The 23,527-nt window shown below is 47.7% G+C and overlaps 1 protein-coding gene across 4 annotated transcripts in view; it reads left to right on the forward strand.

Annotated features, from left to right (window-relative positions):
* Positions 1-11,216: 11,216 nt before the first annotated feature.
* Positions 11,217-23,527, forward strand: part of UBTF (upstream binding transcription factor) — a 111,066-nt gene continuing 98,755 nt past the window's right edge. For 2 of the 4 annotated variants that reach the window (XM_086923919.1, XM_086923920.1), the window contains exons 1-2: positions 13,396-13,729; positions 20,730-20,849. In XM_086923919.1, the coding sequence (XP_086780045.1) occupies positions 20,792-20,849 (58 nt within the window). In that variant the 5' untranslated portion in view covers positions 13,396-13,729; positions 20,730-20,791. Of the gene's footprint in view, positions 13,730-20,729; positions 20,850-23,527 lie in introns of all 4 variants that reach the window. The other 2 variants (XM_086923918.1, XM_086923916.1) reach the window with 2 other exon arrangements.

Consider the following 23,527-nt stretch of genomic DNA (forward strand, 5'->3'; position numbering starts at 1 on the left):
AGATTTCTGGAGTCCGCTGCAGGTTTATTTATTGACCGAGGCTGTGCGGGATACTGATTCAGAAAGCGCAGAGCGGGTTGGGGTTGGTTAGTAGCGCAATGCTTGACAAGCAGACAGCTATATCTTTCGAGATGTGTGTACCACTGCGGGTAGGGTTGACACTCTGCCCTGATGGAATGGTGACTGGATGGGCGTTGTCAGCTGCACGCCGCAGATGTGGAGATTGGTTGCTGGGTGCTTTGTCAAGGGTGTTGCGGGGTCCTCGGCCGTGCATGCTTCCAGTGGTGGGTGGGCTCTAACCACAATGACTATGATTTGATGCACCGTGATCTGCGGGATTAGTATCTACAGTACTGTGATTCATCATTGACCTCTGAAATTGTATTGTATGCTACTTGCAGGCTCCACTATGAACTCCTGATTATGTCTGTAACGCATTGTGGCCGGGACTTGGGACAATGATTGTTTGTAACTGTTACTGGAATGTACTGTTTTCACTCATGTGCCAGCTCTGCATGTACACCGCTGATATCACCTGTCTTCTTTCCCAATAAAGGTTTTAAAAAAAAAAAATTACTGTATGTGGATGGGTGTGACTACTTTGGGCAAGAATGCCGCTTTTGTCCAAAGGACTAATTTGTCAGGAAAGAAAGATATACATGGGGGGGAACATGAATAATGGCTGGAGTTTGCTATATCATCTGGTCGATGTTATCAGGATGAAGAATGCCGTCTTGATGGTAAGAAGACAAAGAGAATACTTGTGCATGGGTTCGAAGGGAGTGCACGTCAAGTCGGTGAGTACCAAAGTAATATTCCACTGTGGTATGACAAATAGAGTTGGCAGGAACATGTGGACCAGTCCCTTCAAAATATGCATCATATCAGGTGACTTGAAGAAGGATGACTGGTCAGGTAAATGTAGGAAGGCAGAAAGTGCAGAGAGGTAACCTTTAACTGTTGTCACAGCAAGGCCTTGCTTTGGATAATTGTGCATTTATGGGTTGAATGCTTAGAGAAGAGCACCAGACAAAAAACTTCTCCCAGGGTTCTGCATGAATAGATTTGGTTGGTGGAGACTTGGCTACCAAGGTGACACCAACCACTTCGGTAGGAAGGTTGAAAGCCAGCAACTGTTGCTGCTCTATCTCCATACATGGAGGCGTAGATTGATTGTACTGGCTTCAGTGCAAGACTCAGCTCTTCTGTTGTGACAGACGTTTCTCCCGAAGGGGCAGCTGCATTTGAGGGCATATACTTTTGGCCAGATGTTCCAGGTACCCCACTCTCTGCTCCTGTCCGGGACCATTAGGAAGACGAGCCTGGTCTCTCTTGAACTCCTTGAGTACTCTGGAAAGAAAAGGGAGAAATGAAAAAGCACCGCCGAGCCCAAAAATGCCACCTGTCACGATCCCGACCCCCAATGTTGGTGAAAGGATACTCGGAGAGAGGACTCCATTTGAGACTCCTCTCGAAACACCAATGCACAAAAGTTTTGACACTGCGAGTTCTCTGAGGTGGTGAATAGCACGAGCCATGGTAATACACATTGTTGGAAGATGCCCTGTACCACCTCCGAGTGTAACTGGCACTTGTGATCCACTAGGCAATGTCGGAGGAGATCATCTGCCCTGGCATTTAAATATCCTACTAGGTGCTGGGCGACGAACGAAATGCAGAGCCTTCTGACAGAACCCACAACCTCACGCCACCCTGCTTGTTGCCATACTATTTGGCAGTCGTGTTGTCCCTGATTACCTGCACCTGTTCCCCTTTGATGGTCGGGAGGAACACTTTCAGCACCATGCGAATTACTCACATCTTCAGCAAGTAGAGGCAAGCCTCAGTCGGAGACCAGAGTCTTCTGATTTCCATCTCTTTTGGATGACCTCTCCAACCCAGTAACTCACATCATGTCACTTCCATTAGCTCTGGGTGGGGTAGGAAGATGGGTTTGCGGCCAGTCAAATTTCAGTCGAACAGCCACCACTGCAGATCTTTCGAGGTCTCCTTCAACAACTGGATGGAGACAGAGGATGCCTTGGTGCTCAGTCCACTGAGACTTTCGATCCCACTGCAGAGGTCACACATGCCACCTGTCATGGACCACAAGCAGGATGCAGAAGACCAAGAGGCCCAGATGTCTCAGACCTGCTCTCACTGAGAACCAGGTCAATGGTTGATACATCAGCCTGATTCAGGATCATAGCCTGAATGTCCTGGACTCATTAAGGCAGAGAAATGGCGCGGAAAAGAACAGTGCTCTTTGCTTCCAGGTGATTGTGTGCTGTCAAGGACAATTTAAAGCAGTTTTGCAGCAACTGTAGAGGAGGGGCTGGAGTTTTAGTAGCACATTGTCCCTTAGGACCTGGACCCTGTCTGACTACGCTCTGGACTCGTTCCTGAAAGGACTGGTAGGCCTGTTGCTGCTGAGTCAAGAGTTGACGCTGCCTCTTCTGGTATCCCTTTCCAAAGTATTGAGAGGGGCGCTGTTGCTGTGAAAACTTCTGAACAAGCTGAGCTAGGCCCTCAAAACAGAGTGGTGGCTTTGCTCTCCTTAAACTTCTCCAAGGCTGAGTCAGGCTTTGCTCCAAACAGTTTCAGGCCATCAAAGAGCATGACTATATGGGACTGATGCATGCTATCTTATGTTATATAGCTTACAGAGCGCACAGCTGCCCCAGCAAAGGTGTGTCCCGGCCGCTAATAACAGTCAAACAGAGAAGACCGCCAGAAAAGGCAAAGGGACCTACAGTGAAGGGAAAAGATGAGTCTTAGTTGCCTTAGGGAATGCCAAGTAATTATTTAGGCTACGAATGGACAGTGGGAGAGAGTTCCAAAGTTTGGCTGCCAGTGTGTGGAAGGCGCGGGCTCTCCTTACCCTAGGAACTACCGCCAAGTGTTGGCCCATAGAATGAAGTTGGCAGGAGCTAATGTAGGGCGAGAGCAGGGTGGCCAGAATGTCAGGGGAAGAAGAGTTCAGGATCTTAAAAGCGATGCAGAGGGACTTACATGTCTGGCCACTGGCAACCAATGTAGTCAGCGAATGGCAGCAGAGGTAGAGCAAGTTCTCGGGAGGCCAAGAAGAGTTCTGGCCACCGCATTCTGAACCCTCTGTAATCTTAAAATGTCTGACTTGTTGGTCCCTAAATAGAGGGAGCTGGCATAATCCAGTCTAGACAAAATGGCAGCCTGGATGATGACATGCCGAGTGGACAGATCAAAGTAACCTAACAAAGGTTTAAGCACCCACAGAATACCAGTGCAGGTCTCCGCCACTTTCTTAGTTTTTGGCCTGAAAGCTGAGAGCAGAGTCCACCCAAACATCCAGATTCTTTACCATCTGTTTGGGGGTTGTAGCACACCCCAAGGTTGTGGGCCACCAATGCTCACTCCACAGCTCATCATCAATACCAACCAACAGGACTTCAGTCCGATTAAAAGCCCGTAGAGGGAATCCAGGTGTGATGTCGGAGCACCACATTGGTCCCGACTGCCCTACACAGGAAGCCGGCCGTATCCAGACCTGAGCGAATCATGTGTTTCCCTGCATCTTGACCAAGATTAGAAGCTGTAAGGTTGTTCTGAAGTCTTGTAAGACAGGCAATAAGATATCCGCTACCCTGTTCCACAATGTGTGTGAGTACCATCCCCAGATTGATGTGGTCACAGGGTAAGACTGCTACTTGAGAATACTTGTTACAAGAATGTCTCCTGCCATTTAAATTCCGTGTCGGGTGGGGTGTACAGGAACAAGTTTGGGTTTGGGCAACTGAAGGATGCCTGTTCTACTAAACTCTCAGAGGTGGGGTGAGCATAAAACCAGGGTCCCCAGTAGCAGGTCTGTGTCGTCTTGCTACTTGCCATTTCATTGAGTGCAAGCACATCTTTGAAGGCCTCATTAATTCATGAAAATTTAATTGAAGAACAAAAACCATAGGTTTTGATTCATCCCATGGATTCAGGACCTTCATCAGGACATTTGTTTTAACTTTATGCATAGGCAAGTTGAGTTTCAGGACTTACCCTAGGCTCCTAATGACTGTGGCAAAGGAGGCAGAGTCTTCGAGGTGCCATAGCTTGATTTAGGGAGGAGTGTCCAGTGTCTACTCAGGCCACTGGCATCCTGAAGATCTTCAAACACATTCCCATCATCATAATAATCATCAGTATACCCATCATCATGGTTGGGGTATATTTCCGAATTGGAGTGGTCATAGTGTTGCATTCTTGGTGGTTGTTGAACTTTGGCATCTGATAAAAATATGGGCTCCGGGTATGGCGTCAGTGACGCCAGTATCAGCGTTGAGGCTCAGGCCAGTGGCGTTAGATGTGCTGCCGCATTCGGCATCAGACGTTGCATACGGGCTGGGTTGGCTGCACTTGGCTCGAGTAGGGCTGCGAGCTTGATTGGAAGTTGAGTGGCACAGTAAGCATCAGGGAAGGATCTGCCAACTGGGCTCCGACTGGCAGTCATCTCAGATCCTTGAAACAGGAAGGCTCTCCAAAGGGATCTGATGGGATGCCACAAATCTCACATTTCATCAGCTTTCTGCTGGGGTTGGAGGCTAAGTGATAGCTCTTCATGAGGAAATAGCTCCGAGACCTGGAGGTACCCGGGGTGTTGCGCAACTCCAAACTGTGCAAGTGAAGGGACGTTGGCAAATCGTGCTTGTACTTTTTGTGCATTTTATTGTGTGACTTTCAAGATTTACGTAAGGCCTGCGACTAAACTAGACAAAATGAAAATACAAGCTCACATATGTGGGAGTTCTGTTTCAACTGTTATGAGGTCAATAACTTTTCAACTGTAAAAGCAGTTTTATAAATTTCCTGACAGATGATTAGTCCTCCAAACAAACTACAACTATACATGAATGCTTGTAATTTTACACTTTCAATTCTTTCATAAACACAAATAACATGTTAAATACAACATGGAAGGTTAGAACAAAACACATGACAGGACATCACTTTCCAAAGTTCTCTTAAGTGAATATTAAAATAATATTCTTACGGTCTCTCTGCTGCGCAGACTCTTCCAGCTCAGTATGGAAAGTTGCCCAGACTAGTCTCATGACTTCCTGATCGGTGGTCATTTGGGGGTGCTGAGAATATGGCTGGGAGGACAAGCCTTTAATGTCTGTGACCATCATTCAGGCTCAGGAACAAAGGCCCTCCCAGCGCTAGCAGCAGGCCTTCCCCTGTCGTGGACACCCACTACATTGCAGCATGACCTGAAGTTATTTTAGATTTGGGCCTGCGCTACATTACACAGCTGGGTCCCCGGACCCCCATAAAGTCCCAAACTTTTGACTCCTGAGGACCCCCATTGAGTCACCAATGGAAGCCGGGGACCCCCAAGCAATTTGTATGATTTAAATTTCAAACATTAAAACAGTAATTCGAAAACAATAACAACACATGTACACACAAAACAAATACTCAAATTACTAAGGATTTTAGTAATTTATATTGGAAGAATTAGCAAAAAACAGGAAGGTTAGTGCTTCATCTCCCTGACTAACTTTTAAATGGTTGGTTTTATTTCGCAGTACAAGGCTCCTGCCCGGGCCAGCCTGGAAACCCAAAGCAGCCCTGGCAAATGTTTTCAGACCAGTCCCCATACAGTGCACACCAAGTGCAGTGAGTGAGCCTGACCACTATAAAGGGGGCTTTTTGGAGGCCTATCCACCAAGAAAATTTAGGAAACAATGGTGCATTCTACAACAACTTTATCATTATATATTGAATTGTATCAGCTTTTAAAGAATAGTAAATGATGACTTTACTATGCACCAGGATACAACAATCTTTGTTGGAGTTTATCAATGTTATCAACCTCCAACAGTGACTCATCTCTCCATAGCTCCTCTGACATGTATTTCATTTGTTTTATAGCATCTCTCATACCATTGAAGGATGTCAGAGCCCTTTACATCACACACATATAGGGGCAGATTTACAAGCCCCTTGTGTCTCAGGTGCGTCACAAAAAGTGACGCACTGGTCGCGCAGTTTAGTACCCCATATTTCCAAGGCAGGAAAAGCCACCCTGCATGACTTTTCCTGGTCTTGTAAATATGGCCCATTTGCACACAGCACTTTGCGTGAAAGGGGCGCTCCATGGGTGTTGCTGTGGGTGTTCCCACGCAACACCCATGAAACCAGACACATTTCCAGATTTACTTTCATTCGTAAATCTGGAAATGTGTCTGAATGCTATGCCTCCCAGGGGAGGCGCAACAAGGAGAACGGTATTCTCGTTTTTCCTCTTGCTATGCGTGTTGCATTCTGCAGCATGCATAGAAAGAGAATATCACCTCTGGTGATTGTTTATGTACAGGAAGGTGTCCCTTCCGCACATAAACAATCAGTAAAACAATTACATTTTGCAAGTTCTATGTGGGCTAATGCAGCTCACTTATAAGTTGAAAAAGGCCATTTCTGATTGTTTATGTGCAGGAGGGGAACCCTTCCTGCATATTAACAATCTCCTCACGACGAAGGCATCCTTACATCATGGTGTAAATGTGCCTGTGCAGGCCCATGGGAGCAGTTTGTGCGCCAGTGCAGGGGGAAGCACAGAGATGCAACATATTCTTGTAAATATGTTGCATCCCTGTGCTTTGAAAGTGACTCAGTGCGGCGTAGCCAAATGGCTTGCGACATACACTGAGTCACTTTCCTTGTAAATCTGCACCCTAGAGACAATGATTCATATGTGTAAATTAGTGTATAGCAAATGCTACATAAGGCAAATGCGACTACAAGGTGTAGCATTCACATGTCATTCATACTGGTAGGCATTTTTAAAGAGTGCTTGGTCTGGAGAAGCACAAACTCAGGATTCAGAACATAACACAGTGGTTAGCATTGACTTGAACAATAAAAATGTATTTCCCCCTAAATAAATCTTTTTAGCAGCAATAGGATAATGAAAGACTTGGAAAAAACATGTTTCTGACTTGTACCATGCAGTTTGCAAGCAGCTCTTTGATGACAGTTTATAGGTCACTGTGCTAAATTACGACGAACTGCACAGTAACAAAAGAATCTCAGTGACAAAACCAGTAATCCACTAACCCATGCACACAAAAACTGTTTTTTTAATGCAAGGTACATGTTCTTTTCAGCAGGCATATTAACCTTCTGTGTCACATTCAAAGCTGCCAGTTGACAAAACTCATCTCTCTCTCCAGCAGGTACATTAATCACTGACGTTATCTTGACACTTTTATTGTTGCTGGAAAACTGCTAATTCTACAAGGAACTTTGTAGTGCTTTTAAAATGACTGCCTGAGGACCCCCTGGGAATGTGTCACGGACCCCTGGGGGTCCGCGGACCACAGTTTGGGAAACACTGCACTACACCATTTTCTATGTTGTTTAATGACAATTACAAGGTGGCTTTAAAATGGCGCCACAATGTACACGCAAACTGACACTGACTAAGCTTTTTTAAGCGAAACGCCTCTGTTAGGGGTGACGGGGTTGACATAAAATTACATCAAATCGGATACCTGTGTGCTGGCCTGTTTTCAGCCTTACCGGAGTGAAAGAGTGTTCGTATATATATATATATATTTATATTTCTCCCTCCCTCTCTCTCCCCCTGTCTCCCTCACTCACTCACTGTCTGTCTCCCTCTCTCTCGCTGTCTCTCTCACTCGCTGTCTCTCTCACTCACTGTCTGTCTCCCTCTCTCTCGCTGTCTCCCTCATTCCTCTGTGTGTCTCCCTCTATCTGTCTCCCTCTCTCTGTTTCTGTCTCCCACCATCTCCCTCCCTCTGTCTGTCTCCCTCCCTCTGTCTCCCATTGTCTCCGACCCTCTGTCTCCCTCCCTCTCTCTCTCTCCCTCCCTCCCTCCCTCTGTCTGTCTGTCTGTCTCCTTCCCTGTCTCCCTCCGTCTTCCTCTGTTGGTCGCCATTTTCTGTCTCCCTCCCTCTGTCTTCCTCCGTCTGTCTCGGTCTCCCTCTCTCTGTCTCCCCTGACTGATTCCCTCCCTCGGTCTCCCTCTGTCTGTGTCTCTATCTCCCTCCCTCTGTCTGTCTGTCTGTCTCTCTCCTTCCCTCTCCCTCCGTTTCCCTACCTCTCTCTCCCTCCCTCCATCTGTATCTTTATGCCCCTGTCTCTGTTTGTCCCTCCCTCTGTCTCCCTCTCCGTCTATCTCTGCCTCATCTGACCCCTGTCCTAGCTCTCACTCCCTGCTGCCCTCCGTCACCTCACCCAGCTCTCACTCCCTGCTGTCCTCTGTCATCTCCCCCTGCGCGTGTGGCAGCCTAGGCGGAGACAGCTTCCCGGGCACACACACAGCCACACCCGAGTACTCAGCAGGTCTTTAAAAGACCATTTACTTGTTAATGAGGCTTTGTAGTATTTAACCTTTCCTTAGCGCCCCTGCAGCTCCACTCTATCGCTGGAATCGCCCGCCCCCTTAGAGCAGAGTCTGTGTTTACTGACACTCTTTAAAAAATAAAACACAGGTACGATGTCTGCAAGGTCCGCGGGCCGCCAAGAAAGGCTTGCCGGGCCGTACTATGAGTACCCATGCTCTAATCTATCCTTGTAACATTTATTTGTTTTCATGAATGGCTACATGGTGTTTGTTAAATGCAAAAAGAACAATTGATGGACAGATTGCAGAACAATGTCATACATTCACCCCAGTACAGTGATCTGGGCATACATCCATTGTTTTTTTGCTCGCCATACCATTCCAGTAACCAGCTATATGTAAATCAGTCTTGACCCTGCACCCAATGGGAACAGTCCAGCCCGAACTGCCAGGCCAGGTCCTCCCTGGACTGGAAACAAGCATCATAGGACCGGTTTACAGCTTTCAGCCCTCATCAGCCAGGATAGCTTGACTCCAGTGGCATGGAGAGCACGGGACCCACATCTGGGCATACCCAATCCACTCAGGCTGACAAATGCAAACAGAACAATTGATGGACAGAATGCAGAACAATGTCATACATTCACCCCAGTACAGAGATTTGGGCCTAAATCAATCATGTTTTTGCTCACCATGCCATTCCAGTTTGGACCCAGCCATATGCAAATCAGTCTTGACCCTGCACAGGCACAGGGTCAAGACTGATTTGCATATGGCTGGGTCCAAACTGGAATGGCATATGGGCAAAAGAACGATGGATTTAACCCAGATCTCTTGACTGTGGGAAGAATGTTTGAATCATTCACCATTCCGTCCATCATTTGTTGCAGTGGTGTTTGTTGTCTCAACGAAGACAATGGTAGAGCTCAATCAAAGCCAGACACAACAGATCACAGGTTGGTGGCTTTAGTAAGAACCCATAGGCCTAGTGGTAGTTGCTCTTGCGTTTTTCGGGTTTTTTTTAAATTTACTTTTAACAGCAAAATAAAAAAACATTTCTAGTCAAGCAATCTTGTGTTTTTTTTTATTTAAACAATGAGGGCATTTTCACAGAGGTAATAGCCAGATATCATGCGGTTTCGCTTTTACGTCACAATTTACTTGAGATTAGTAAACAGATAAATGAGTGTACGTGGTATTTGTATAGCACAAAGCCAAACATCAGATTACTGTGCAGGGTCAACGGCACAGAACCAGTGAATAAATGATTGGATGAATCGCTGGGTTCTGAAAGTGTATTGCATGTAGAATCCACACAGTACAACGGCTGAGCAGACACTGGGCACGAGTAGTCAGATCAGCATTGGGGCTAGCTATAATTTTAATCAGGAGTTTCCTGCTTACGTAAGGGAAGCAGGCACCAAGAGGTTTATTTAGTCGGATGCAAAGTCTTCCATGTATAAAAATGGAAGCGAGTAACCTTTTGGTGCATTGCTGACTTTGAATTCCGCAGAACACTAGTAGTAAATACTCAATACAATGTCCGCTCGTGTATTCTTTGCTTGATGAAGGGGGTTTGTGCAACATTGTCTGCGAATGGTGCATCTTGAAAAACGGATCTGTATTGGCTATGAGCTCTGGCGTATAACGTGTCTGATCAAGAGAATTGAAGATTGTGCGCGCACGCCCAAGTGAAAATGGCAGTCACTGTATGTATGTATACTGAAGTGCGCATGGGACTTATACATAGACTGTATCTCAAAGCTATCAGTGCCGGTGTCTGTTCTCCAGTGACAGTAGAAATCATTGACAAATTAGTATACGGATGTCGGTCGCAATGTAAACGATCCCAGGATGTTTGTCCCCTCCCTCAACCAAAACACACACGGCTAAAAGTCCCTCACCCAAACACACTCAAGCGATAACTTTACCTAATGAGAAGCTACTGAGGTTGGAGACTAGATTTGCTAAGGACTGATCAGGGAAACAGGAACGACCTGTTGTAGGCTTGACAGCAGCACTACACCGGCGTAGTTTGAATGTGTATCTAGTCAATGCCAACAAAACAATTGTGTGATGTACCGAACAGGAATAAATAGCCGCTTGGACGTATTAGCATGCGCTGCAGACATAATGCAGTGACATCTACGCACCGGCAAACAAGTGCCGAGTGCTCCGAACGAGCACAGCCTTAAAAAAAATATGTACAGGAACAGGGAGCGTGTACCTATCTACTGCCCGTCCACGCTAGATGCGGTGTGCAGACAGACAGAATTCGCAACCAAATTAAACGCCATGGTATTTGGAGAATCTCTCAGCTTGTTTATTTGAAGGCGGGGAAGGACATATTAGACACTTCTGCATTGCACCCAATTGCCTTTCCCTTGTTAAGATCTCATTGGGCCTATCTCCCGTTTCAGCAGGCGTATTCCAGTCAGGGATTGGATAGCAGAAGATGACGCCCCTGACAACAAAGGTGGAGTTGGAGAAAAATCTAATAAAAAAATAAAGTGTACGTGGAAAGAGGGAGGCTAACGTCACATCCCCTCCTTCACTGCTAGTGTCAGTTTAAACTGGGCAGACATGGACATTTTTAAATAGCAGCAGAGCTAGAAATAAATTGTGTCGATCTAGGGGCAGGTTAGTAAGAAGAGGGTGAGACCAGGTGGCGCTGACCTGTTCTCATATACCTCGCCTCCCCAAACTACGCGCTGGGCGAGCTTAAGTTAGCTAGTGTTACAACATACGGGCACTGGATGGCAGGATCCGACACGGGGCGGTGCGAGCTTTTTTGTTTGTCAGGTGGACACCTGGGAGGGGAGGGGCAACCACGAACAAGGAAGAGGGCACTGAGTGGGGGCCTTTACCTGCTCGCGCTGAGAAAGTGTGAGAAGCGGTGCCAGTCCATAGAGGCGGATCGTGTTATGCCGGGACAAGGTGGCATTCAGAAAAGCTGTGGGGAAAGCAGAGAATGCCAGCTCGGCGGGGCAGAGTTTAGTCTGCCTGTGGGATGGCAGGGGAAGTCATGATTATTTAGGGAGAGGTATTTGTAGCTCGGGACCTGGTTCAAGCAGCTGTAGGGACCATCAGCAACCAGGTTTGATGTCCTTGCGTGGCAGGCCGCGTTGTTTTTTTTTTTGGGTGGGGGGGGGGGAGGGGGGGGGTAAGTTTGGGTGAGGTGGCGAGCCTGCGAGTATATAGAAGTTACAGTAGGAGAACGGGGTGCGTTTGCCTGTGCTGGCTTTTATTCATGCAGTCAGGATTAGCACGGTCGGGCAACTGATGTGTGGGATCCTGTTAAATAGCGGGGGTAGAAATAGTAATGTCTGTGAGAGCCCAGGAGCAAGCATTAGAAACGGGGCGTTGATTACGGGTGTTCTGTGGCACGGGATGTCCTGGCACCAGTGGTCATGACTCTTTCTGCTGGTAGGAGCTCGCTGCCAACGACAGACAACAGTGACAAGTAACAAACAGCCCATACTTGATGTTATGCAAGACATCTGAGGGATTCGCTTGTCATTGGTGTGGGCAGGCACAGAGTTCTGCAATAATGTGTGAAGCCCTCCTTCTCTGTCTAAGGCAGGCAGCACTGGTAGCTCCCCCTTGTGCCTGGCGCTCTATTCCAGGACAACCACCAGAAAGTTTAGGTGTGCCTGTTGGCTCGGACTACAGAAAATAGGAGTAGGCAGCCTTTAGAATGCTTTTCGATGACGGCAGCCAATGTCGTCCCAAGCTGGAGACTGGACTGCAGTAAGCAACCAGGCGTGTGGTAGGTAGCGATGATGAACCCCAAAAGATTTCGCCGTCTTTGGCTGCCCGATCCGAACAGTAAACCCTTCGTGCTTGTCTTCTCTCCAGATCGCGAGGAGCAGGCACAGACAGCAGTGCCCCCTGCTCTGTGGCAGGCAACAGCACAGCCCTCCCTCTCCGTCCGCCTGGCTCCGCTGCTCTGCTGTGGGGTCGGCGCAGGCTGGAGCCCGCTGGCTGATTGGAAGAGAGGGGGAGGCAGAGCAGAGAGAGCGGGATGGAGGGGCGGGGGAAGAGCCGCTCTCTGCGGGGACTGGAGCCAGTCCACGCCCGGGGCAGCAGCGAGCCCGCAGAGCAGACAAAGCAGCCACAGGAAGGGGGAAGGGAGGGCGAGCGAAACCGAAGCGAGGAGATCCAGCACAGAGAGAAAAGGGGCGATCCAGCGCCCGACGGAGAAACATGGGCGAACTAGCACCGTGCTAACTAGGCGAAGGAAAACCCGGCACTGAGCTGACGAAGAGTGGTGAATCCAACAGCGAAGTAAATAAGAGAAGGGCGATCCAGCACCGGGCTAAGGGGGAGCGTGGCAATTACAGCACCGGGCTAACGAGGACAGATCCAGCACCAGGCTATGGCAGAGGAGATCCTCCGGACCGGGCGGGGTAAAGAAAAGGGGAGCCAGCAAGAGGATAAATAAACGGAGACCTCGCAAAACCGAGTTAAAAAGGGGAGAACGATATATCAAGCACCGGAGGTAAAAAGGGAGAAACATCGCGAAGGTTAAAAGGGTAAGATTTAGTAAATGCGGTGCAAGTTGGAGTAAGAATAGATCATCCAGGGCAGCTAAAGGAAAAAAATGTGAGCGGGCGCCGAGGGTAAAAAGAATTGAGATTCCCCCGTAACAGAGCTAAGGGAAAATCTAGATTGAGAGCAAGCGAGAACCAGCACGGTATTGCGAAGGGTGATCCAGTACAGAACTGGGGAGACCAGTAGCGGGGTAAAGTTACGGGTGTCTAGCACACAATTAAGAAGGGGGATCTTGCACAGTACTGGGAAGGGAAAGCAGTAGCGCAGGCGGAGGACGCAGGCAGCGGAGCAGGGAGGCTCCGGCAGCGCCTGCTGCAGCAGGGGGAGGGGAGCAGCCGCGCCGCGCGGGCTGCAGGGGAGGAAAGAGCCCGACAAGCAGGGGGGAGGAGGAGGCAGCCGCCGCAGCCCGAGGAGAGGGAGCGAGCGGCAGTACCAGGGGAGCCCGCGCGAGCAGGGGGAGGAGAGCGAACAGCGCCAGCCGGAGAGGACAGGGGGAGGAGACCAGAGCAGCAGCCGGACACAGGAGCACCGAGGGAGCCGAGAGCAGGGGGAGGGGACGAGCACCAGCCGGGCCGAGGCCGCGGGAGGCGGAGGCAGCCGCACTGAGGAAGCGGCTTGCAGGGGAAGCAGAGCAACCGAAGCGAGGACGGGAGGGGAGGCGGCTTCAGCAGGCTGAAATACGGAGGGAGGAGACCCGACCACAACAACAGACGGGGGAAAGAAAAGCACGAGTTACGGAGAAACGGGAGAAGGTGGCGGCCAGAACGACTGGAGGACCGAGGGAGACGAGGCGGCCGTAGCCGTCGAGGGCACACCGAGGGGCTGAGCTTCACTGAGGTAAGGAGACCGCTGCGCATGGAGGGGGCCGCGGGCGAGGGGTGAGCATGGAAGGGCTGAGGGGGCCACGGGCAATGGTTGAGGGGTGCGCATGGACGGGCTGAGGGGCCGCGGGCAAGGGTTGAGGGGTGCGCATGGACGGGCTGAGGGGCAGCGGGCGAGGGTTGAGGGGTGCGCATGGACGGGCTGAGGGGCCGCGGGCAAGGGTTGGGCTGAGGGAACCGTGGGCAAGGGTTGAGGGGTGCGCATGGACGGGCTGAAGGGCCGCGGGGAAGGGTGGTTCTGTGAGGTAATGAGCTCCGTGAGCAGGGGCACGGGAAGCCCCGGGGACGGCGCGCGGGAGGCCTCGTGGGATGGAAACGAAGCCGTCGCGCGCTGCGTGAGGCGGGCGCGAGGCTGTGCTCTGGCGGGTCGCTTTACCGGTCCCACGATGCAGGCCTCGGCCCGACTCGCTCTCTTACACCGCGCCTCCCATCTTCACTTTGTATATTGTTTTGGCTCCCTGGGCCATCTCTTTGGTGCCAGCACACCGGAGCTGCGGGGTAGACTTTACGCTCCCTTGCTTAGGCTGGCCCACACTCGTCGCTTGCACGGTTTCCTTTTGCCCACAGACCGGACCTCTGAAGACGGGTTCGCACTAGGAGTCGGTGTTCTGCCGGTATCCGCACCCCTGCTGTATGTGTCACACCGGCGTCCACCCGTGCCCCTCTCATTTCCCCGCGGAAGGTGTTTCCGCCCAAGTCCCTGCCTTACACGCAGAATCGTCCTCTTCAGAAGTACATGACGTTCAACCGTCGTTAGAGGGGAGGAGGCGTCCCTCCCTCTCTTTAAATGTACCAGAAGCACCGCGGTTTCCGTTTACCACGACCCCCCGCCTCTTCCCCGGGTCTCCCACCGACAAGCCTTCCCGTAGGGCCCCGGTGGGGACCAAGCGCAGCTCAATCCGGGCAACGAGTACGGAGCGCCTCTGTTCCCGGTCGACGCCCGGCCCTCTCCTCCACAGCCCGGTTGAGACTCCGCCCCTTTCTTCGGTCGACGTTTCCCTCCCGTACCCCCACCATCCCTATCCCCGGGCTGCGCAACGGGCTGGGCCGGAGACGGGGTTTGTCCCGCCCCCACCCGGCAGAGCCTGTGCGGATAGGGGGCGGGGACCGGGCGGGAGGCGCGTCGAAGAGGCCTTACCCCTACCGGGACCTTTAACCCTGCAGGGCCCAGAGAAGGGACATGGGGGGGCACCCAGCTCCAGGGGTCAAGAGCGGGCTAAAAGCACCTAGGTTAGACGAGAGTGCAGAACAGCCGCTTCACTGAATACCCATGAGGCAGGGGCAGATTGGCAATGGGGAAACCGGGGCTTCTCAGAGCACAAGTTAATAGGCTGGCGCCCATTGTGGCAAAGCCTGAGTAAGAGTGTAGCATCCAGCTCACCATAGGCCCACGACAAACCATACCACCAGTCCCGAGGCCATTGAACCTCCGAGTCACGACCCAGCACAGGAGCCATAAGCTAGACAATGAGACGCTCTTTAGGAGAGGCCAGGAGAGAGGTCGCCCATCTTCCGGGCAAGGGGATAAGGTACCCATGGCAAAGACTAGGAGAGAATCAGACAAATAGAACACCGGCACTACAAAAGTATTAACTACGCAGCATAGGAACGAGTAGAGAGATCAATGCACGCAGGTCATGTTCAGCACAGGAGCCACACGAGACTTCGGCTCTTCTCCCAGCACAGGAGACATAAGAGAGGTTAAGGCACCCACCCAGAACAGGGAGAAGTGGCTAGAATAAATCCCAAAGATATTCACCTTACGGACCAGAAGAAGGTCATTCTATACAGGTCAACGAGAGAACAGAGGCTAGCAGTGTAGGTTCGAGATTAAAAGAGAGGCCATGCATGTTTGAGCATGGGGAAAATTAGAAGACTGGTGACACTCGAAGCAGGAGTGGCATGGACCTGAGTCATACCAAACATAGCCAACTAGGGACCAAAATATCCAGCCCAGGAACTATGAGACACAAGGGACGTCTATCTCAGATGGCAGATGCATTAGTGCCCAAGCAACGCAAAACTGGCCTGGAAAGACAGTAGGGACTACTGAAAAAGCCAGAAGGGCATCCACAAGCACAACTCTTTCCCTACGAGATGACAGGGACACTTGGCACAGGGGTCAGAGGAGAGGTTCACAAGAGGACAGCAGCTTGGATAGTACATCAGAGAAAGCATGTAGACATCTGAAGTGCTCTGAGGAGAGTTTAGTACCCCATAAGGGGCTGGAAGAGAGGGTGGCCAATGACACCCTGACGCTCATGGAACCCAAATAAAGTCTATGAGTACTGAGCTTGTGACCCAAAGAAATGTGAGGCACTCCGCTTGGGGACCCTGATGAGACATCCAGCTTAGGGTCCCAACAAGATATTGGGGACATGCAATAGTATGTCTCAGAAGTGTCCCAAGAGCCCAACTCGGCCTAATCAGAACATCCATTTAAGGAGTCGAAAAAGATGGTGTAGGCACAATCCTACGTCACCCAGCTCAACGGCTAGAAGATGTTAGGGGCCCAGAAGACCAGATGGACAAAATACCTGGTGACCTAGAAGAGACCAGCTCAATGTAAATAAAAAAGCTATGACCAAGCAGCCTGGTGCCCAGAAGAAGCAGCTGCTCAAGGGCCTAGAAGAGATGATTGTGACACTAAGATTAATTGATTAAGAGGGGCCAGGAACACCATAGTAAGGGGCACAGGAAATCGAATTTTGAGGTCCAGAAGAGATGGTATGGATGAGGTCTAGAAGTTACTGCAGCCATCCAGCTAGGAGGACCAGAGTGCTTAGTGTCATCCAGCTCAAGGGACCAGAAGAAGACTGAGATACCAAGCTCAGATGCCTGATAGAGGCCAACAATATACTGCTCAGTTGAAGCTTGCGATACCCAACTCAGAAGCTTGCTTGGGGCCACAGAAGAGCAAGGCACAGTGAACTTTAGTGCTTTGTTCGCAAAGCTGTGCATGACCTTTAGGTTACATGTTCAAAACCCACAGGGGGTAATCCAGCCAAATACGAGGCTGCCAACACTAGTAGAGGGGATATGGACATCTGGCTCAGTGTCCGAGAGGTTTGAACAGATGCTATGAGAACCAACTTGAGAGGTTCCAGGGGCTCCCTAGAAGCCAGGGATACCCATCTCAGGAGACAAGAATAGCCCAATTGGTACCAGCCTTAGAGGCAGAGATTCGGCCTAGAATTCCCTACTCGGATGTCGAAGATAACCTCAGGTTGTAGAAGAGAACTGCAGAACGGAACAAAGCATTCTAGCTAATAGCCAAGCTACACCAGAGGTCATGTTCAAATCTACGGAAGTGTAATTCTGCTGCAGAAGAGCTGGAAGCTTTGTCTGATTAGCATAGATGAGGAAGTTGACTCTCAGCCCAAAGAGGTAGATGCCATCGGCAGGTGGATCTACTTATATATCTTAGACAGTGGGTAGAACGTGTTGGCACCTAGCTCAGGTGGTGAGTAACATTCAGCACTTAAGTGACCAGTTGGGCGGAAAGAGACCTGGTTTGACACACATCTTGTTACTTTAGAGATCTATAACACCCAACTCGGAGAGAGGGAGCGAGCATAGGAAATCTATCGAGAATTAGGTGATTGGAAATCTATTGAAAACTAACTCAGGTGATGGGGGGGGGGGGGGGCTTTTGGTACTGTCTATGTGTGGCTGGCTGTACCCGGGAACTTAAGGGACCATTTGCTCAGGGGCACAGAAGAAGAAATGAACACCCATCTCACATAGGCAGATGCCATGGGTAGACTGATCTTTTGAAATAGTAGAGACACACAGGGGCCCAAAGGGTTTTAGACACCAACTCATGGTCTGAATAGTAGGTAGACACACGTGTCCGAATCCGAGAAGACGTAAAGGCTGTCATTTCATCTGGCCCTTAAAAAGAGCGAGTTTCAGGTTCACGAGAGTATATGCCGTGGATATTTGGTTCTGTGCAAAACGATTGTTGTAAATATGGCCGCTCAAGAAAGGATAGTAGTAAAAAGATGACAGCACACCGTCTTGATATGTTCACTAGCAAGAGCGGGAAATAGTTTGTAAAAACTGCTACTTCGATGAATTAGAACACGTAACGTATCATAGGTACGTGCAAAGCATTGCAGTTAGCCTGAATTAAAAATAAAATTATGAGTGCAGACATTTAGAAGTGAAACAACATTTTAAATAGCACAAAAGGCTCACAAAATGTATAATTAAAAAAAGCAAGCAGCTTTTTAACACAATTAACGAACACCATTGGGGCATTACTCTGTTACAATGATTTTAAAGCGTATTCAAGTCTAAATAAAAGTGAACAATATTACCGTATGCGGACGTTCTCTTCCTCCAAATAAAGAAGCAAACCAGATCCTAAAATCAAATAAATTCATTGCATCTTTGCAGAATCACACTGAACCCACTTTTCGTGCCAAAAACGAAATCTTATATAAAAAGAGAAGCACCATAATTTCGTTTATAACTGAAAGTACCTCCTCAGTCATTTATGACTATAAGCACTCAGTAAGTCAACGTACATGCACTTTATCATTCATTCTAGTTCTCGTACCTCAATTCCTCCACTTACTGATTGTTCTGCATCCACCCATGTACCCTTCCACAGTAAAACGAACATACAAACTCAACAAGTATGTGAAAGATGCACTGAAATAATACTAGTAGAAAAATGAAAAACATACAACCTACTCTTGCTGGGCACATGCTTGCAATACAAACATAAAATTAAAGCAGCAAGTTCTGTCTTTAGAAATATAGTGCATAGTATTAAATTGTTCAAAGTTCTAATTTAGATGCCAGATTTAGAAGCAAAATGCTGACAACCTTGGAGTAAAAAATAAGGATGCACTATACACAGTACCAATACATGGCCGCTCAGTAAACATAGCCCTGGGCAACCATCTTCCAGTGCTAAAGTGTATAATGTATCATTGCTAATTGTATAGTGGATAATTGCTAACTGATCCAAGTGGTCAACGCAATGCTTCTAGACATGCTGAATCGCAAGACAGTGCTCCACTATGGACGATACCAAGGCCACTGCCCAATTTAGGAATGGTGGCTGCACAGGATGCAGCCCACTGCAGGTTAAATTCAGCTGGAAGTGTAGGTCTATTTTGAGGGTGGGGATTATACAGGGTACTCTTACAGAAAATCAATTAGAGGAACGAAATGAAAAGGGACCCATTCAAAAAAAAAAAAATTGGCAAAGCCAGTTGATCTCGCCTACACATGATATGGCTTTCAGTGTTTTTGCTGTAGAGCCCCATGGCAGAAAATAAAAAGAAAAAAAACAATATTACCTGTTCAGCGCTGGCCGCATCATAGCATTTTTTATGCTTCTGATTTGAGGGTGGGGTGGGAGATCTCAGGTAGGGGTGACTTTCAACTCCTAGGGCGTGGGGGAAAGACTATGATGTGGCCAGCGGAGCTTTTGTCAGCGTATTTTGTGTGTTGTGGCAGGTGGGTGTGGGCGAACAACAATAGAGGAAGGGAGGGGTGTGGGGGATAAGCAACCACAACTGAAGCAGGTAGGAGCAAGCAACAACAGCGGATAGGAGGGGTAGTGCAAGCATTGATAATGGGAGGGAGAGGAGTGGTGGGGGAACTATAACTGTTCAAGGGAGGGCGAGTGCAAGCAACGAGGGAAGAAGCACACAAGGGAGCCAGCTGAAAAAGACTCACTCTGGCAGATGGGTTAAATACAAAGAAAAAATAAGAGGTAAAGTTGACACATAACCGCCCCCCCTTTTAAATATTACTAAGTCATCCCATGAAGGCTTTGTAGCACACACAGCAAGGAGCATTCTATTTAAAAGTAGGACATATAGAAATGTAATGTTAACATGACCTTTGAGTGACTTGCACCCTTAAACTCATTTTCAATGTTGCGGGAGTAGTTAAAGAGTAACTAGGGAGACATGAGGAACCTATTGACACTCAGCTGGGGTCGTGGGCAGGTCTATTGGCTCTAACCTATAGAGGTCTATTGGCATCAAGTGGTGGGAGATATTTGTTTACACCTCTTGTGTGGCCGAAGAGAAGTATTAGTCTCTAGCCCGGTAGAGAAAAAGATACATTGTCACCCAGGTGGGGTGAGATCAATGACACACTTATGTTTTGCTGTAGATCAACCACATGTGACATGAAAGAGCTATTGGTGGAGCAGGTGTTAGGATAGGTTTATGACACCCTGCTCAGGCTGCAAAAGGGTTCTATATTACCCTGCTGAGGCAGCATGAGAGATCTATGACCGTCAGGTCTAGTGGTGAAAGAGCTGTATGTCTCTTGGAAGGGGTGGTGGGAGAGATCCATTGCACACAACTTTGTGGCAGGAGAGCTCTATGGCAGCCAGCCCAATTACAGTAAGACATTCGTGGCACCCAGCTGATGTGCAGCAAAATCTGTGGCACCAGCTCTGTGCAGCAAGAGACCTTTGACACACAGTTCAGGCTGAAGAAGATGGGTTTGGCACCTCAAATCAGGTAGAGTGAGGTGTCTTTGGCATCCCAGCTCAGGCGGCACAAGATATAGATTGACCTCGAAAAACAAAAAATAATGAGTGACATGCATATGGAAGTGTGAATCTCCTAGACTTTTTCAGTACGGTAGTTCAAGCACATCCGTCTTGTATTACATTGAACAAAGAATGTATACAGCATAAGTGCCCTTTTGGGGTCTTTCTGATATGAAAAGGATATTTAACATAGAACGAGAACCGCATGATGAGATGAGTCAGTCACCCCAGGGTCTCTGAAAGCACCAATCGGAAGCTTTTTGACAGTGCTTGCTGAAACCACCAATGAGGTAACTTTTGCCAATTGTAAAAGTGGTACAAGAAAAATTGACTATTTATATTTGGTTACACAGCTGTAGATCGATGAGTGGCGAGGAGACAAGGAGACCATATACATATATTATAAACAGTTTACTCCTTTACACAGAACTGCTGAGGAGGCTACGAGCAGACCCCGTTGGCTGTGTATCGAGGGTGGTCCGTCAGAGAATGAACGGAGAAGCAGATAGTTCTTCAGATACAGAAATGGCAGCTCCTAAAGATCAAGGTATGGTGGAATGTGCCTCACTCCTCCAAGTGAATCTGCGTACTGCTATTTTGTACTTACACATGTCCAGAGCTGTAGCCTATATTGTCATTGTTTGGGACACATGGCATGTGCTTATTCCTCCAGAAATCAATATCTATTTATTTCTGTATATCCATCATAGTTGTTTTTAGATGGGACTCAGTATTAGACACTGGGCGGTAGTACAATCTTCACCATAATATTGGGGGTACTCCTAATCCACATGATCACCCACTTAGCCGAGAGGCGAGAAGCTTGTACATTGTGTATGCAGGTCACAAATGGCCATCCCGCCACACTTGCACTGGGCATCCTTCCTCCTATGACCAGTGCTGCCGTTACACTGTTGTGCTCCATTACAACAAAATCCATGTTATTACAATGTTGTAACAAGATGTCATTAGAGAGCTTGATTAATCCACGTGTTTTGTACAGAGTATATATATATATATATATATATATATCTATATATATATATCCTTGGGCACATTAAGCACTTTTAAAATGCACAACGTTGCAACATTTAAGAATGTATGTGGGAGAAGCTCTAAAGCCATTTTAAAAACGCCTCTGAAATCAGGTTTGTTTCGACCAATCCTCACCTCAGCACACCAGCACTGTTTGTTTCTGATCTTAATCAATTCCACTGACTTTAATGATAGCCATACATGAATTTAAATATTGTGTATGTAAATAGTGGTATGCCTTGCCCTGCCTGGAACAGTGTCACAAATGGTCCCTTTTTTATATTTGTGGATTTATATAAAGTAGATCAAGTCCAGTTGGCGTTAGAGCATTTTATACATTGAAGAAGATTAAGTGATATGGAACTAAAAAGAACAAAAACCGTCTACCTATATTTACAAATTGATTCTGCAGTATTTATAATTTTAGGGGGGGGGCGATCATCTGGAGTGTTTTTAGTTTTACAAGAACGCTTGTGCTGGTCTATAGTACACAGTACATTGTCTAAGCAATTCCATCCAGGTCAAGTGTTTTTTCTAGTTGATAATATTCCCTGGTGGTTACCATGATTCTCAAGATGATTTACTAAAGGAGAAACAATCATTACTAAGTTAATGGATGCCAGAGATCCTGTGAATGAGTGTGTGGCAAGTAACTGTTGGAAGAGGGATAACGAGTTACTACCGGCTGCTCTTTTAGATTCTAGATTGGTTGAGGTTTTTTTTGCTTGCAAAACTTAGAATTTTTTTTAAATTTGAAGTTCCTCATGTTAAGGGGAATTTTTTTTTCCAGTTTCAAGTGGGATGTTAAAATGCAGCCCATGATTAGTTAAAGATGATGGGCTTGTGATCAACTCCTGGCTTGTCATTACTGTTCCACAGCACATAAGCTTAACATTTTTCCCTTTTGAGAACTACACATTTTTGCCCATCTCAAACGGGGTCCATTATCACTGGGCTTTGCAGTGTCTTATTTTTTTTGTTTGTTTGTATTTGCTATATATGGGTTGGTGTTGTAAAACTCTATATTCTGGTGGTAGATCACGTAATACTCTTTGGCCTCGCGTCATTAAAGCTCGGAAGGATATCCCAGCAGGTCTATTATGTTGGTCTTTTTAAAATTATTTGCTGGCTCATTCAACGACCCCTTCTCACATGGGCAAGAAACATACTTTTCCTTGCCTGGAGGGCTGAAGTAGCATCATGTTTAATACGGCTCCTTAAAAACCTGCCTTATTTCAGCAAGTTAAGCAGAATCTGAAGCTTAGTTTTTGTATCAATGCAAGCTTTTTGCTAATATTTTAATACCCTTCTTAAAATCCGGTGACTGCCTGGAATTAGAAATTATAGGCACGTTGGACAAATAAATCGTGCTACTGATGTACTGCTGGGGCTGCAAAGGTTAAAACTGTGACTTCTGGGCTGAAGATAAGAATATTATTAGGAACTGAGCAATTTTCTCTGTTCCTTGTGATGTATCTGGAATGACCTCACAAATGGATGTTGGGACCCAAGTATCCCCGTTGATGTGTCTTGAATTGTATCCAGGCTGAGCTCACAAGTACCATTGGGAACTGGGTAATTTTCTACGTTTTTTTGTAACTCGTACCACTGTTGAACTAACAAATACATATTGGAACTAAGTAATTATCCTTGTTCCTTGAAAATGCTATCTGGGTTGACCTTACTAGTGCATAGTAACAAATAAATGTGCAGAGCAAATGATAAACCTGATTAACTACTAGCAAAACACAACAGGGATCACTCCGTTTTTGTCGTAATTAACTTTCTTAAGTCTGCACAAATTGGCACTGACCTCACATGTACCCACCAACGAGTAATGTGACAACCAGGTATCCCGACAGTTAGAAAGGGGATACTCTTTGCACTTTCAGTAGCTGATCAAAGTCAATTTATGTTATGCACATACCCCTCCTCTTCCTAGACAAGTATGATATTCTGAAAATACCAAAGGGGAAGCACACACCGAAACAATTTTACAGACTGTTTATATCTCAAACAGTACACTATAGCCATCTTATATTTGTGATATTCAAAGCTTTTGGGATTGGATGATTGCCCCTGCATTCACACAGTAGCACGTATCCTGAAAACGATTTGCTTTAGTTTCAAACTATATTGTCATGCATTGCATTGCATCACAATTAACGGTGTCAGATTGATATCGAAATA

Source organism: Lissotriton vulgaris, chromosome 5, assembly GCF_964263255.1.
Source record: "Lissotriton vulgaris chromosome 5, aLisVul1.2, whole genome shotgun sequence".
Lineage (NCBI taxonomy): Eukaryota > Metazoa > Chordata > Amphibia > Caudata > Salamandridae > Lissotriton > Lissotriton vulgaris.